At 47.5% G+C, this 18,282-nt stretch overlaps 1 protein-coding gene across 3 annotated transcripts in view; it reads right to left on the bottom strand.

Moving 5' to 3' along the window:
* LOC146007519 (uncharacterized) overlaps positions 1–17,976 on the bottom strand; it is a 33,761-nt gene extending 15,785 nt beyond the window's left edge. The window contains exons 1-5 of one of the 3 annotated variants that reach the window (XM_083145942.1): positions 17,893–17,976; positions 10,890–10,981; positions 9,714–9,844; positions 9,512–9,609; positions 9,184–9,385 (exon numbers count right to left, since the gene is read on the bottom strand). In XM_083145942.1, the coding sequence (XP_083002068.1) occupies positions 9,184–9,385; positions 9,512–9,609; positions 9,714–9,825 (412 nt within the window). In that variant the 5' untranslated portion in view covers positions 9,826–9,844; positions 10,890–10,981; positions 17,893–17,976. The other 2 variants (XM_083145943.1, XM_083145941.1) reach the window with 2 other exon arrangements.
* Between the last annotated feature and the right edge of the window lie 306 nt (positions 17,977–18,282).

Genomic DNA, 18,282 nt, shown 5'->3' with positions numbered 1-18,282 from the left:
TATTTTACCAAGCCAAAATATTCAGTTCCTGGGCATCCTAATAGATACTGTAAACTTCAACATTGCTCTTTCACCGGAGAGATGTCTGAGAATTCAGGAAATGATAGAGAAGGTTCTCTATTCAAAGAAGGTGACTCTGATGATGGCAGTACAATTGTTGGGCATGATGACATCCTGCATAAGAGTTATACCATGGGCCCAGGCAAATATGAGAGGTCTACAAGGGTGCCTGTTACCTCTGATTCGAAGAGGATACAGGGACCATCATCTAATACTACTGAACGACTCAATAAGAAGATCCATATTATGGTGGACAAGAGATCTGGAGAAAAGGAGATCCAGTCTAGAGAGTCCGAGATACGTGGTATTAACCACAGATGCCAGCCTAACTGGTTGGGGGGCACATATGACGAATGCATCAGTGCAAGGAATATGGTCCCTGGAAGAAGCAATGAATTCCTCAAATGTAAGAGAACTTCAAGCAGTCTGGGAAGCAGTAAGACTACTGAAGAATTACACAGAGGGGAATCATGTCAGAGTTATGTCAGACAACGTGACGGTGGTCTCACATATAAATCACCAAGGAAGCACCAGAAGCAGAAAACTGATGAAAATATCACAGGATATTATGACATGGGCGGAGAGATATCTTCTCTCAATCTCGGCAGTATACATACCAGGAAGAAGGAACATAATCGCAGATTTCCTGAGTCGAAAGTTACTGGATCCGGGAGAATGGGAACTGAACGAAGATGTATTCAGGGAGATTATACAGAGATTCGGAGTTCCGGAGATAGACCTGATGGCTACTCACTCCAACAGAAAGGTGAGGACATTCTGCTCAAAATACTATCATGCCCAAGCAGCGACGTTGGATGCCTTTACAATCAAATGGCAGTTCAAACTAGGGTACATATTTCCACCTTTTCCCTTGATACACAGGGTGATGAAGGTACAAGAGGACAAAGCAGACCTAGTGGCAATTCTACCATATTGGCCACGGAGGGGCTGGTTCTCGAATGCCCTAAGGTTATCGGTACAGAAACCATGGGAGCTGCCCAACAGACCGGATCTGCTGAAGCAAGGTCCAGTACTACACTCAGAACCCGCAACATTATGTCTAAGGGCGTGGAGATTGAGCGGCAAATACTAAAGAAACATAATCTCTCTCTACAGGTCACTGATATGATGCGGAAAGCCAGGAAAGATGTCTCTTCATTAGCATACTACAGGACATGGATAAAATTCATCGAATGGGGTCAGTTCTCAGGTGAATATTCCAAGATTTCCACTGGAGAAGTACTGCAGTTCCTATTTGATGGGTTTCTATTAGGTTTAGCAACAGCCACCATCAAGGCACAGGTTTCGGCCTTAAGTGTTCTGTTAGACAGACCTTTGGCGGAAGAGAAGATGGTAAAGAGGTTCAGCAGGGCCATGAAGAGAACTAGGCCTCCAATTAAATCAATTGTGGCCCCGTGGGACTTGAACTTATTACTTACAGTACTAACCAAGCATCCGTTCGAACCACTTATAGACATTCCGCTCAAATTACTTACCTGGAAAGTGGTCTTTCTCGTAGCAGTCACCTCAGCTAGGAGAGTGAGTGAGCTACAGGCGCTTCGGATTGAGGAACCCTATTTTGTTGTGTTTCCTGACAGGGTCGTGTTGAGAACACACCCACAATTCCTACCTAAGGTTATCTCAAGATTTCACCTCAATCAAGAGATAACAGTTCCTGAGTTCTATCCAAATCCTCAGAATGAAGAGGAAGAAATGTGGCATAAATTAGATCTGGTGAGGGCCATATCTGTATATCTGGAAAGAACCAAGACATTTAGATCCACCAAACATCTATTCGTAATTCCAGAAGGAATAAAGAAAGGAGGAGCACCAGTTAAACAAACTATCTCTAGGTGGATATAGAAGTTATCTTATTTGCCTACAAGAAGGAAAACAAGGTGGCGCCTCCTATCGTCCAGGCACATTCCACTCGGGAAGTCTCCACTTCATGGGCGAATAAGGCGAAGGCATCGGTTACAGAGATCTGTAGGGCTGCTACCTGGTCTTCGGTCCATACTTTCTCTAACCATTACGCACTTAATGTATCTACTGCCCACTTTGGGAACCATGTTCTGCAAGGAGCTATGTCAGTTTGACTGGCTTCGCCATATTAAATATTCATACAGCTATCCCTCCCGTGTGTTTTTACTTGGGTATGTCCCAGTGTTATGGCTGCCATGGGGATCGTAGAAGAAAGAGTCTAATTATACTCACCGATAATTCCTTTTTCTTCCTAGAGATCCCATGGCAGCCACTTGTTGCCCTCCCGTGTTATTACGGTGTTTTTTCTCCAGGATTACGGAGACATTCAAAAGACACTGAGGTTAAGGAGGAGGCGGCTGTTATACCCAAGGTGGGCGGTCCTAGAGAAAAAACTCCTGTCTGATCTATGGGGGAAGGTATACATCCCAGTGTTATGGCTGCCATGGGATCTCTAGGAAGAAAAAGGAATTATCGGTGAGTATAATTCGACTCTTTCCCAGTAGCAGCACTCACCGTTGTTGCTGCTGCTGCCGGGCGGGGAGAGGACAGTCTGGTGTCCCCCTGCAGTCCTGTCATCGAAGAGAGCAGCACAGCACACCACACCGCGCGTCTCCTTCCCCCTCACTTCCTTGTGACTGGGCCATCCACAATCAATGCTCGCTGGCCGGCTCCTGATTGGCTGCTGGCCCGCGAGCTCTTATTGGCGGATGGCCCAGTCACAAGGATGCACAGTAAGGGGTAGGAGAGATGCGCGATGCGAACTCTCCTCCCCTCAGAAGGAATTCAGGGAACCGGCAGCAGGGGGGACTGGGACGGACGGCGGGCAGCAGTGGGAGCAGGAGCCACACTTTACAAGGGGGAGAGCCGCATGAGGCTCAAGAGCCACAGGTTGGCCACCACTGCACTAGAGCATGGGCCTTCAAACTGTGGCCCTCCAGATGTTGTGAAACTTCAAATCCCAGCATGCCTTGCCACAGTTTTAACACTCCCTTATAGCAAAACTGTGGCAAGGCATGCTGGGATTTGTAGTTTCACAACATCTGGAGGGCCACAGTTTGAAGACCCATGCACTAGAGCCTTGGTCAACACCTGTACAGCAGAGGCTAAATTTGCCTGCTGTGATCTAGTTTCCACCCTGTCCTTTTGAGAAGCTGCCAACTCCGAGGCCAGTTTAGACATTACCTCTGCGCGTTGCGCAGCCCAGACAGCTGCTGCTCCTAGACATCACCTACAATCCCTGTGGGGGTTTACACCTGAGATTGCAATTGGGGAACCAGACTACCCTTGGCCACTGTGCATCAAGTAAGCGGGGTACCACCCATCTGAAGGAACGCCACCTCTCTAAGGTACCCGCCTCGACTACTAAAAGTGGATCACCTACGGCTTCAGATATTCCAATCGGGAGAAAAACCATCCCCGTTACCAATTTGGAGGAAGCATCGTAAGGGACGGTACATTGCTTGTCTGGAGGATTTTCCATCTACATCTCCCCCCCCCCCCCCCCTCTCCCCACTATGAACTGTGGGTCCACATTAAGGTGATGTCATAAAAATTGGACGCAGCATTTTCAAACACCTGTTCTTTTTAATGTGATGTTTTATGCATACTCTTGCTACTTTTTAGTGTTATAATTGTATTAATTAAAAGTGTTTTCTACATTTATCATCAGCCTCTTTCTGCCATCAATTTAGCGCAATGGTACCCCCCTTTTTTCCAGCATTCCCCTGCAAGTAGCAGCAGATTTTAAGGAGACTTTTTCCTTTTTTTCTTCCCTATTATTCCTGCGATTGCTACCAAAATGCTTCCATGGATCATCTAATGCAAATAAGTTGATAAAAATCGTGTGTTTAAACAAGGTGCAATACTTGGCACACTACCTATAATAAATAAGAACATTAGAGGGAGTTTCTCACTATGTCCCTATAAAAGATAAATGGATAATGGATTAACAGCCATTTATTGTACTGATGCCATTTTTATTTAATCTGTCTCACTTATCCTGCTCACTGTGATATTTAATTAACCAGCAAGTAGATTCAAAGTTAATGGGCGGGATGTTCCAACATCCGCAGCGCTGTTCGCCGGCCACCGCATTCTTAATGATCGCAGATGCTCTAACATATGTGGTCATTAATGCAACGGACAGCTCCTGCTGCTCATCGCAGCGGTAAGAAGCCCATAGGCTTCTGCAGGGAAACGCCAGCTTTTGCTGTCGATTCCCTCTGCAGCGGTGACACTGCGAAAGGGGGCACAGAGCATACAGAAATGCGGTAAAAACCCCGATAATGCGGTTTTTTACTGCATTTCTTCTTTAGAGAATCTCCCCCAATGTGTCTTCTGATTGAGTGTCTTGGTGCTAAATAAAAGTGAATTTTCCTTTTACACACTGCGCATACTGCTATTTACAAGACAATCAGCTAAGGAGATAATCCAATTACGTGTCTTTTATTCTCATCTACTGGCTTATATATGCAGTCTGGAGGGTTTTTGAAGCCTCTGCGACTGACCGGAACACGAACTAGCAGACGTTGTGACATCTTACATCAGTTTCTGCGAGGATCTATGTGTACCATCCAAAACAGTTTGATCCTTTAATAACAATAAGCCGTGGTTCGGCAGTCAGCTAAGGAAGCTCCGCCGGGCCAAGGAGGAGGCCTACAGTGGTGGGGATAGGGCACAGTACAGGCTAGGAATACCCTGACACGTGAAAATCAGGCTCGCAAAAAAGCGATACGCCAGCAAGCTGACAAACAACCTCTCAGCCAAAGACGCTGCAGCAGTTTGGAAAAGTATGCAAGCTATTACCAGCTACAAGAAAGCCCCAAGCCTAACTCCAATGCTCCAGGAACTGGCTGAGGTGCTGAATGAGTTTTACTGCAGATTTGAAAAAGGAGCCCAGTGCCTCATACACACCCCACCCACCCTCTCGACCATAGTAAGGCGGCTCCACCGCCACACCACCAACACTCTGAGGTCTTGCAGGTGGACGAGGGGGAGGTAGAAGCTTTGTTCAAAAGGGTCAGACTAATGCTGGGTACACACCAAAACGATTTGGATTGGATGCAAATAGGATCGTACGATTTGCATACAATTTACATACGATTTGTATACAATCCGATCCCCTCTGTATTCAGATTAATGGATCTTTTACAGATCCTACCTGCAGCAGGAAGAATCGGATTCGGATCCAATTCAGATCCAACCAAACGATTTTGACCAAATCTGCATCCAATCAGTCTGAATTGGATCCAGATTGATGGGATTGTGCCAAAATCGTTTTGGTGTGTACCCAGCATTAGGAAGGCTGCGGGTCCTGATGGAGTGTCGCCATCTACCCTTAAGATCTGTACAATGCAGCTTGCATCCATCTTTAACACCTCACTGGAAACAAGTAGGGTCCCCGACTGCTTCAAACATTTAATTATTATTCCGGTTCCCAAGAAGTTGTCTGTGAAGGATCTAAATTACTACAGGCCAGTCGCGCTAACATCAGTGGTCATGAAGACATTCGAAAGACTGGTATTGAACCATCTGAGGGAGGTGAGAAACACCCATCTCGACCCCCTGCAGTTCGCCTACCGAGCAAACAGAAGTGTTGAGGATGCATTTAACCTAGGGCTGCATTATATCCTGGAACACCTGGATCATCCAGGCACCTACGCCAGGGTCCTATTCATTGACTTCAGCTCTGCATTTAACACAATTGCCCCCGCTATCCTAAAGCCCAAACTTCTCTCCCTAGGAGTTCCAGAATCTACCTGCTCCTGGATTGTGGACTTCCTGACGGCACGGGAACAGGTGGTGAAAGCCGTAGCCTTCACATCCGCCATTCGTCCGATCAGCACTGGTACTCCCCAGGGATGCGTCCTTTCCCCCCTGCCCTACTCCCGACTGCATCTCGAGTGACCAGTCAGTAAAAATCATAAAATTTGCTGATGACACCACCATCATCGGCCTAATCAAGGAGGCAGATGAGTCTGCATACAGAGGGGAAGTGGACAGACTTTCACAGTGGTGTGGCAGAAACAACCTGGACCTAAACCCTATCAAAACAGTCGCGATGATAGTAAACTTCAGGAGAAAACCAAATGTCAAGGTCCCACTGGTAATTTCCAACAGAGTTGTGTCATGGGTAGATACCTTTGAATTCCTTGGGACAAAAATCTCTTGCAACCTCAGATGGGAGCCAACATAACTTCCATTGTCGAAAAGGCCCAACAGCGGCTGTTCTTCCTGAGGCAACTGAAAAAATTCTATATTTCGCAGGAGCTGCTCTTTTACACTGCTATCGTGGAGTCCGTTCTATGTTCCTCTATTACAGTCTGGTATGGAGGGGCCAATGAATCTGACAAACGAAGACTGCAATGAGTGATGAGGACAGCAGAGAGGATTATTGGGATGGACCTCCCCCTGTAAGGGAACAATACTTAAGTAGGGTCAAGAAGCAAGCTGGGAAGATCATGGCGGACAAACTCCACCCTGACCATAACTTGTTTGATATTCTCCCATCAGGTAGATGCTTCAGGTCCATTCTTGCCAAGTCGTCAAGAACCGCAAAAAGCTTCCCGATAGCTATTGAACAATGTACTGTAAGATACTGCTAATCTAACCACCTGACTGCTCTGTCTAACCTTGCAAATCATAACACCTGAAATTGTCATTTGTATGCGCAACTGATGCAATGTATGTATGTCCTGTTATCCCTCTTGTACCATGCTTGAAGCTGCACTGTTTCCACAAAAAAAATCCTAGTTTACGAGAGTATACGTGGGGACACCTAATTCATCCTAGAATTCAGCAATCAACCTCCTACTATCACCACCCCCTGCCGCAGCCTCCTCCCAGCCGGGAGTACGAGCCCGCAGTACTCTGTCAAGCGTTGCCAAGGGAACCGCGATCTCGCGAGAGCGGAACCCGGAAGTCACGGGAGACAGTGACTGTGGAGCCGGGTGCTGTGGCATGGCTGTGCATTCACCCGTGCTACTAACAACAGATACAGCAAGGCGGCAGAACCTTCTAACATCGATCCGGTAAGAGCACACAGCGGGACGCCGCTCACTGCCCTCTACGCCGGCAACACCTAACACCACACGGCACTGGACAATTACCTCCCCATTCCTTCAAACCTCTGCAGCACTTTTAATACGAGACTTTACAGAGATCCACGGGACTCTATCCCCTCACATTGTTGTGGACAAATAACATTGCCAAGCGCATTCTCTTATCCCCTTGTCCTGACAGACCGCTGCGGTCACCCACACAGGTACATAGGTTCCTAATAAGGGACCTATGGATTAAAGGGACCTACATAGGTCATACTTATACCTCATAAATAGGCCTTGTGGAGTGATACCCCGCTGGCCTACTCCTGGAATACCAGGACTCCATACATTTTCCCACTACAACATAACCTTTATTTTGATCAATAAATTCCCTTTGAATTTTATCTGTTTACCATCTCTCAATCTGATTATTCATCTACTCATTTTATCTATCTACATGCTGCATTTTCACACATACCATAAGTGCAGCACAGGTGAGCGCAGTTTATCCAATTCTCTTCTCTAGAGAGTTTACATGGCCAATAAAGTGGTTCTGATAATATAGCCATTTGTGTGGAAACCGATAAAACCACTGCACTGTTGGTAAAATCGCAACATTTATATAAAACGGTTACAACAGATACTACTAAAAACAGTGTTTCTTCTACTCTACTTGATACTTAAATCCCCTTGCTATTTGACTTAAGATTCGACTGCTATGCAATCTTGGCTATCTCTGTACTTTTTACATACAATTCATGCTATCTGCATTCGATTTGCACTGTATAGTCATTGCTGCCTGTCTACCTGGGTTTCAATTTGTGCTGTCCCGGGAGAGCGCATCGGGATCGCAAGATAAAAAACCTGTGCAATCTGCTCACGATCTGCAAGCAATTCGGACTATATAGTCAAAATCTCATGCTGATTGTACAGTGTGTACACAGCATAAGAATCGCTCTATAGCACTAGGCACACGATACCAGCAAGGTCCCTCTGCTCCAGACTATATTTGAAGCGAGGGCATTTTTATTTTAGCTCACTATTTTTTGTTGTCCTGTCAAAGAAACCCCTTTTATCTTTGACAACTGTTGCATGTTCAATGTTTGTAGAAATGTGCATGTCCTAACAGTTGGTTCCTCCATATTTTAATTAAATATCTAAATAAAAGTTTCTTTTTTGGGGGGCACAAGTTGTAATTTAAATCGTTTCAAAAAGTGAGTTATTTTCGGGATGCAGTTTAAATCCCAGCGGTCGGGATCCCGGCGTTCAGAATCCCGACCATTGAATGCTGGACCGAATGGTCAGGCAGCACCGAGTGCTCCAGACCACTCGGGCATTTCTCTGTGCAAAAGCAGGGATATGGGCGGGCCTCTGCACATGCGAAAACACCAACCATCGGCCGTCCGTCTGCATTCGGAGCCATCCGACTCAACCAGAATAAGGCCCACCATGACATGATGTGAGGAGGAGAGCAGGAGTATAATAGGGGCTGATGGCTCCTGATGTATGAGATACACCAGAGAGTGTGGGGAGGAGACTGGTCAGATCTCTGGGCTGGTAACACACAGTGACATGATGTGAGGGTAGAGCAGGAGTATAATAGGGGCTGATGGCTCCTGATGTATGAGATACACCAGAGAGTGTGGGGAGGAGACTGGTCAGATCTCTGGGCTAGTAACACACAGTGACATGATGTGAGGGGGAGAGCAGGAGTATAATAGGGGCTGATGGCTGCTGATGTATGAGATACACCAGAGAGTGTGGGGAGGAGACTGGTCAGATCTCTGGGCTGGTAACACACAGTGACATGATGTGAGGGGGAGAGCAGGAGTATAATAGGGGCTGATGGCTGCTGATGTATGAGATACACCAGAGAGTGCAGGGAGGAGACTGGTCAGATCTCTGGTAACACACAGTGACATGATGTGAGGGGGAGAGCAGGAATATAATAGGGGCTGATGGCTCTGGACTCAACTTAATAGATGCATTGTCCTCATTAGTTTGGTCTGAGAGGAGGGTGTAGGATAAGAGGGTGTAGGATAAGAGAAAACTGTATTGGAAGAATAAGGAAAATATGTAATAATTGATTACTGCTCACCTGTGCTGATATCTGAAGGGAATTCCTCCTTACACTGCTGATCACCCCTCATATCTGTCTCTTTTCCCTCTGTATCTTCTGTCTTAATGTTAGGCACATACATCTCTTCTCCCTCTGTATCTTCTGCCTTAATGTCAGGCACATCCGTCTCTTCTCCCTCTGTATCTTCTGCCTTAATATCAGACGAATCTTCACACTGAACCTAAAAAATGTCTGATGTTATTGAGATTACACATTAGAATATCAGTGTATAAGATGCACACAACTGCTGCAATTCATATAGTGCCAGTCACTTTGATATATTGAGGCAACACTATATCCCACCTACCTGATTCTCCTGTGGGGTCCTGGGATTCTCCTCTGTACTGTGCTGGGAATATAGAGTACGGGGACATCTCTCTGGGGTACCTCTGTTACTGAGCCCATCTGTAGGAGACACACAGTGACTGAGGACATTGTACATGTGTGATTAGCAGATGATCTGTGTATATCTGCTGTACCCTGTACAATAAAATGTATTCTCCTCTTACCCAGTGATGTGAGGGGCCAGTGATTCTCCATTATCACGTCCTTGTACAGACCCTTGTGTTCGGTGTTACTGTATATACTCCCACTCCTCCATGGAGAGATAGACCGTGACATCCTGACACCTTATAGGAACCTGACACATACAATGATACAGTCATCACCCCCCAGAAACCTTCCCCCTGTGATACTGTACAATGTCCCATTCCCAGCAGTCACCTCTCAATTCACATCCACCAGTGTTACTGTACAATGTCCCATCCCCAGCAGTTACCTCTCCGGTCACATCCCCCGTGGTGTTACTGTACAATGTCCCATTCCCAGCAGTCACCTCTATGGTCACATCCCCCAGTGTTACTGTACAATGTCCCATCCCCAGCAGTTACCTCTCCGGTCACATCCCCCGCGGTGTTACTGTACAATGTTCCATTCCCAGCAGTCACCTCTCAATTCACAGCCACCAGTGTTACTGTACAATGTCCCATCCCCAGCAGTCACCTCTATGGTCACATCCCCCAGTGTTACTGTACAATGTCCCATCCCCCGCATTCACCTCTACGGTCACATCCCCCGGTATTACTGTATAATGTCCCATTCCCAGCAGTCACCTCTCCTGTCACATCCCCCAGTGTTACTGTATAATGTCCTATTCCCAGCAGTCACCTCTCCGGTCACATCCCTGGTGTTACTGTATAATGTCCCATTCCCAGCAGTCACCTCTCCGGTCACATCCCCGGTGTTACTGTATAACGTCTCATTCCCAGCAGTCACCTCTCCTGTCACATCCCCCAGTGTTACTGTATAACGCCCCATTACCAGCAGTCACCTCTCCTGTCACATCCCCCAGTGTTACTGTATAATGTCCCATTCCCAGCCGTCAACTCTCTGGTCACATCCCCCAGTGTTACTGTATAATGTCCCATTCCCAACCGTCAACTCTCCGGTCACATCCCCCAGTGTTACTGTATAATGTCCCATTCCCAGCCGTCAACTCTCCGGTCACATCCCCGGTGTTACTGTACGTCGTCCCATTCCAAGCAGTTTCCTCTCTGGTCACATCCCCTTTTGTCACTATATTTCATTCCCAACAGTCACCTTCCTCGGTGTTACTGTATAATGTCCCATTCCCAGCAGTCAGCTCCCCCGATGTCACTGTATAATGTCCCATTCCCAGCAGTCACCTCTTTAGTCAGCAGCTGGATGATCTTGTTGGTGAGTTCCAGGATTTTCTGCTCATTGTCTCTCCCATGTATCAGTGAGTGAGGTGTGGGCCCTGTTATGGGATAGATTATTAGATAGAGCAGATAGCAGAAAATAGACAACTAGCACATCAGTCACAGACAATGCAGAGATATAAGTACAGTAGTGGTACAATACACTGCAAGGCACTCTGATCAACTACTGCGCTGCTATGGGAGAAGGAGGATATGAATGCTGTACAAAACTGCCAGCAGTAGGTGTTCTTACAGGGGAGACAGACCCAACACTCCAGGAGACCCGAAGGCTGCATGCAGAAGATGGCTGCCGGTGTCTCAGAGAGGAGGAGGGAAGTGAGAGCAGCTGGAGGTCTGGAAATCTGCAGTGGACTGGCGTCTGAAGCTGGGGGAGGGGCTACAAGCCAGTGTCGCCTCCCCTATGCTGGCCTTCCCCCACCGTTACTTATGAGCCCTGTATAAAATGGGTGATTACACCCAGCCTGTGCTCACTGCCCTGGTGGTCCAGGGAACACTTAGTCTTATGCTTCTGAGGAAGGACATTATTGTCTGAAAGTGCTTAAGCAAAAGACTTAGAATTTGGCTGGAGAAATGGACAACGGTCTGGTGAGTCTGATACGGAGGAGGAGGGACAGTATCCTGGACTGGACCATAATCCCTGCCCAAGTAAAATCCGCCACTGTTCTCTGCCTATGAAGCCAGATATAGTCTGTGAGACTGCTCTGGTTTCAATGTTACTGAGCATGCGCTGGCAGTGGACCGGTGGCTGGGACCGGCAGCAACAGGGAGCACAGCGGTGGTGGCAGCAGAGGGGGCTGTTAATGGTTATTAAAATATGACCAGAGATACAATAAGTGAATAGCGCAGGTTACGTAATGTGTCCGCAACTTGCTTACCCTTTATACCTAACTACGTGCGAACAAAACGTAGCGCAGCGTAGCGTACCTTTTATTGTATATTAAACACCAAGAACCAATACCTTTATAAGAGATCCTTTCGCAGTACTTTGTCTCTAATCTGCGAATATTCCTTAAAGGACAGAGTCCGCAAAGTACCTTATCGCTATTATGCGAATAAACAGACACGACCACTGAATAGAAATAAGGAGATTAGAACTCCATAAAAGGTTTGTATTTAAGTCCCTAATGGACAAAAGGGGGTTACAGAAATAAGAATAAACAGGTATAACAAGTGATACAATATACTAACAATGGATTCTAAACAGACTCTGCTAAGGGGAAAGAATACAGATACAAGACACAATCAGCCAACAATACTCTAAGAATAAATACCGTGAAAATGCAACCGTTACCCGTCTCATCAAGTATGCGAAGCGCGATCCGGTCAGAGCTCACTATCGTTCAGGAATGAACTATAGTCCGGTAGGAAGGTCCAGGGAAAGTAGATGTGCCGAAGTGACCGAGCCTGCTCCGGGTCGCCTATCTTATAGGGTCAGAAAGGGGAGGTCAAAGGCCATTCTCATTGGCCAGAGATCATATGTCCGGTCCACTGTGATTGGAGGTTAGACGTTGTACCAGGTCTGACCAGGTGCAGGGGAGTGAACTTTAAGAGTCCTTTGTTTGGTGGTTTCGGCGTCAGCAGGGATAAGAACCGGTTTTATCTAGTTTCCTTTGTTAACTACTTTCAACAGAAACTGTCTCTGGAATATGGATTATGTCCATAACTATCGGGCAGTGTATATTGCGAAATATTCACAATGACCGGAATACTTCGCATAATGAACTGAACGGAACGGTACTAAACACGATACAGACAGGTGTGTGCAGGGCTAACTAAGCTATGTGTGGCGTTCTAAACCTTTAACTATATTTCATTTCGTGTGAGTGTGTTATTATGAATTTATGTGTGATAGTATGTCTACTCTTCTGGTCCACTTTGTCACACATACTCGGGTATGGAAACTTTATTTGCGCAACTCTGCGAACCAAAATGGCGGCCATACTATCACAAAATGGCGTGTGTGCACCTCGACTTCAACAGGGCCCGCATCGCGGCAGCCCCCCTCCTCTGCAAGGGTAAGAGCCGCCACTGACGAAGAGAGAGGCAGATTATCCAGATTTGTGGACTGACATGCGATTTTAATACCATTACATGTGAGTGGAACCCTTGTATAATAAGCCATAACCTGATACAGACAATATTGCGCTATTGTGTTCCGTATGACACTGATTTAGCCGCTCTCAGAGAAAGCTATTACCTGCCCCTGATGTGCCGGCCACACTAACCAAGGTGCCTGTACGGTGCTACATCTGCCGCAAGTACCATTCTTGGCCCAGGCCTTAGAGCAGTTTCAGACCCGGTGGGGGTCATGGAGTTGCAGCGCTGCAGTCACCTGGACTGACAGCGCTGCATGCTCAGAGTAAAAAGAAAATAATCAACTAAAATACATGGTGCACCAGCTTCCTGCTGGCATCAACAAAACCCGGGGAGCTGAGCATGGAGGCGGGGTTATAGGGGCGAGGAGCAGTGTATTCTGGGAATCCTAAGAGCTTTGCTGGTTGGTGCCCGGTAATCTGGATCTGCCTACAATGCCGATGTAAACCCTGTGGTGACCTTGAAACCCAAAGAAGAAATAGACTATGATTGCATAAACTCCCAGTCATCACTGACGCTCCCAGATCCCCTCACCTCCCCAGTCATGTCCCTGTATTATCACTATAGATATAAGTGATGTCACAGTGACACTCCCAGATCCCCTCACCTCCCCAGTCACGTCCCTGTATTATTACTATAGATATAAGTGATGTCACAGTGACGCTCCCAGATCCCCTCACCTCCCCAGTTATGTCCCTGTAATATTACTATAGATGTAAGTGATGTCACAGTGACACTCCCAGATCCCCTCACCTCCCTGTATTATTACTATAGATATAAGTGATGTCACAGTGACGCTCCCAGATCCCCTCACCTCCCCAGTTATGTCCCTGTAATATTACTATAGATATAAGTGATATCACAGTGACACTCCCAGATCCCCTCACCTCCCCAGTCATGTCCCTGTATTATTACTATAGGTATAAGTGATATCACAGTGACACTCCCAGATCCCCTCACCTCCCCAGTTACCTCCCTGTATTATTACTATAGATTTAAGTGATGTCCGTGTGACGCTCCCAGATCCCCTCACCTCCCCAGTCATGTCCCTGTATTATTACTATAGATATAAGTGATGTCACAGTGACACTCCCAGATCCCCTCACCTCCCCAGTCATGACCCTGTATTATTATTATAGATATAAGGGATGTCAGTGACACTCCCAGATCCCCTGCCTGTAATATTACTATCGATATAAGTGATGTCACAGTGACACTCTCAGATCTCCTCACCTCCCCAGTCACGTCCCTGTTTTATTACTATAGCTATAAGTGATGTCATAGTGACACTCCCAGATCCCCTCGCCTCCCCAGTCACGTCCCTGTATTATTACTATAGCTATAAGTGATGTCACAGTGACACTCCCAGATCCCGTCACATCCCTGTAATATTACTATAGATATGTGATGTCACAGTGACACTCCCAGATCCCCTCACCTCCCCAGTCATGTCCCTGTATTATTACTATAGATTTAAGTGATGTCCGTGTGACGCTCCCAGATCCCCTCACCTCCCCAGTCATTTCCCTGTATTATTACTATAGATATAAGTGATGTCACAGTGACACTCCCAGATCCCCTCACCTCCCCAGTCATGTCCCTGTATTATTACTATAGATTTAAGTGATGTCACAGTGACATTCCCAGATCCCCTCACCTCCCCAGTCACGTCCCTGTATTATTACTATAGATATAAGTGATGTCACAGTGACACTCCCAGATCCCCTCACCTCCCCAGTCACGTCCCTGTATTATTACTATAGATATAAGTGATGTCACAGTGACACTCCCAGATCCCCTCACCTCCCCAGTCATGTCCCTGTATCATTACTATAGATATAAGTGATGTCACAGTGACACTCCCAGATCCCCTCACCTCCCCAGTCATGTCCCTGTATTATTACTATAGATATAAGTGATGTCACAGTGACACTCCCAGATCCCCCCTCACCTCCCCAGTCAGCAGGTAGATGATCTCCAGGGTAAGATTTAGTATCCTTTCAGTCATGTGACTCTTGTCATTGTTCATCTTTGAGGAATCAGTGATGGGTCTCATCCTCACTGCTCCGTTGTCCTGGAATAAATATAATATACTGGAATATATAGTTTTATATTTATTCCAGGACAACGGAGAAGTGAGGATGAGACCCATCACTGATTCCACAAAGTACACGTGACATATTAGGTAGAAATTAGAGAATCCACACAGGGGCCCAACAGCAGCCTCTAATGTGTCCGCATATACAAATATAGATCATATAGAGAACAATGGGTGCACATATAGTACAAGCGCTAGGGTTACCACCTCATCCCCTTCATTATAGACACAATAACTACACAGATTCTGTGGCTGGCTGACTTCAAGACTCCATTTAACCTGATTTTCATCAGCCACAGAACCTGTGTAATTAATACCCCTTTTACACCAAAAACCCTGGTCCGACCCTGGTCTTTGAACGCTGGAGTTTCCAGGGTCTGACCCTGCTTTATACTGCATTTACACAGCACTTCGACCTGGGACGGACCTGGGTCTGCACCATTTACATTGAACCTGGGTCAGCCCTGCCTTTCCTTGTTGATATATATATATATATATAGATAGATATATATATATATATATATAGATATATCTATATAGATATATCTATATCTATATAGATATATCTATATCTATATAGATATATCTATATCTATATAGATATAGATATATCTATATAGATATATAGATCTATATAGCTTGGAGGGGGTAGAGGGGGGAAGCTGTCCCCGGGTGCTGTGAGGGTAGAGGGGGGAAGCTGTCCCCGGGTGCTGTGGGGGTAAGCTCAGCTGTCCCCGGGTGCTGTGAGGAGGAGGGGGGTCCCTGCGGCTGCTGAGGGGAGAGGGGGTACCTGTCAGCCTGACACTATGATTGCCGGCGCTGCCGCTGCTGTATCTCCCCCCGGCAGCCGGTCCTTGCGGCGGATGGACAGTCAGTGTCGGCGGTCCCTCTGGCGCAGGGAAAATAGTACTATTTCCCCTGCGCCAGAGGGACCGCCGACACTGACTGTCCATCCGCCGCAAGGACCGGCCGCCGGGGGAGATACAGCAGCGGGGGAGATACAGCAGTGGCAGCGCCCTGTCAGGCTGGCCGCTGACAGGTACCCCCTCTCCCCTCAGTATCCGCAGGGACCCCCCTCCTCCCGCAGCACCTGGGGACAGCTTCCCCAGCGCTGCACGCTGTGGACCCGCTGCGGGTGCCTGGACCCGCAGCGGGACCATTTACACCGCCATTTACACGGGTCCCATCCGGGTTCTACCCAGGTCAGGACCTGGGTAGAGGACCCGTGTAAATGGACACGGATACCCCCATTTACACCGTCGAGGATCCGGGTCTGACCCGCCGCTGACCCGGATTTTTCGGCGGTGTAAAAGGGGTATAATATGTGCCCGGAATTAAAGGGATGAGGGGGTAACCTCGCCCCCTTCCGAATCCATACTGGGCATTTTTTTCAGCTATATGTATTTAAATTAACAGCATTCAATATAAAAATACCAGCAATGCTCAGCATATACAGAAGTATGTTCCTTTTTAGCCACATCCATGATAAATTAAAAATGGTTTGTTCCACTCACACACTCCAAGCCCTCAGCAGTCCTGCGGCTGTCACAGATATGCTGCTCCACGGCGTACGGAAACCTCAAATGCGCATGCGCTGCCTACAATGTCTTTGCCTTTACAGATATGGCACGCCCCTGAGTGCTGGGGGATCCAAAATGCACACTGGGAATGGGTGCAGAAACCCAGATTACAGATTCTCTACCCAGATTACAGATTCTCAGGCACCCAATCGTAAAGCTGAGGAGGAGGAGGAAGCCGTCAAAAAAACGGTACATCCGGTACACTTTTATTTTGCCGGTACAGACCGTTAAAAATCGGTACTGTATTGGCTTAATCGGTACAGTTGGAGGGTATGGTATAAGAGGACGCTGCAGGCTGCTCCCCCTGTGTAAAAGAGAATGCAACAAAGCGCTCCACCTGTATAACGGAATGCCTCAGGCTGTATAACGGGTTGCCACAGGCTACTCTCCCTGTATAACGGGATGCAACAGGCTGCTCCCCATGTATAACAGGTTGCCACAGGCTGCTCTTCCTGTATAATGGGTTGCCACAGGCTGCTCTTCCTGTATAACGGGACGCTACAGGTTGCTCTTCCTGTATAACGGGACGCTACAGGCTGCTCTCCCTGTATAACGGGACGCTACAGGCTGCTCTCCCTGTATAACGGGACGCTACAGGCTGCTCTCCCTGTATAACGGGACGCTACAGGCTGCTCTCCCTGTATAACGGGACGCTACAGGCTGCTCTCCCTGTATAACGGGACGCTACAGGCTGCTCTCCCTGTATAACGGGACGCTACAGGCTGCTCTCCCTGTATAACGGGACGCTACAGGCTGCTCTCCCTGTATAACGGGACGCTACAGGCTGCTCTCCCTGTATAACAGGACGCTACAGGCTGCTCTCCCTGTATAACGGGACGCTACAGGCTGCTCCCCCAGTATAATGGGACATCCACAGGCTACTCCCCCTGTATAACAGGACATCCACAGGCTGCTCCTCCTGTATAATAACACCAAGTGGCAGCACAATACTCACCTGCTAGCTGCTACCAGATACGGCAATGCCTTCTATCGCTCCCCCGTAACTTAAACACTGTGGCTGCTGGAAGCGCGAGGTCTCAGGTAAGATCAGCAGCGCTGCCACAGCAGGAAGCCGAGATGCTGCCGCCAATGAACGTGGGGACTGGTCTTCGGAAAAATGGCCGCCGTTCACTTACACAGGGGACAATTTTTATGGATCCATAGTAGTAGTACTTACTGCATGGAATCTATCAGCTTCATGTGACCTCGCATCACATCACTCTCTCAATGCATTCACACCACGCAATTACCGGCACTGATGTCCCAGTGTCCTCATACATACAGCGGCGGCCATTATCCTGTGGTTTGAACGTAGCTCCCAGACTCCCCCGCGGCTGTAGCCAAAGTGTATTTCCTGTGTGGGGCAGAGTGAGAGGAGCTGTGTTACCAGGGAAACGTTACTTACTTCCTGGTGTGCATGGCAGGCAGGAGGGAGAGTGCTGCAGCTGGCACCAGGTTACCCCAGGTATTATACTGCTAGTAACAGCATAGTAGTGATTGCTGGGTGTGAGCCATAAGGGCACTTACAGGGGAGCTGCTGTTCTACTCACACAGGCTGCAGTATAAT

The sequence above is a fragment of the Crinia signifera genome, chromosome 6 (assembly GCF_055691185.1).
Source record: "Crinia signifera chromosome 6, ASM5569118v1, whole genome shotgun sequence".
In the NCBI taxonomy this organism is placed as follows: domain Eukaryota; kingdom Metazoa; phylum Chordata; class Amphibia; order Anura; family Myobatrachidae; genus Crinia; species Crinia signifera.
The sequence above is the reverse complement of the archived record's forward strand: the minus strand, read 5'-3'. Positions and strand labels throughout refer to the sequence as shown.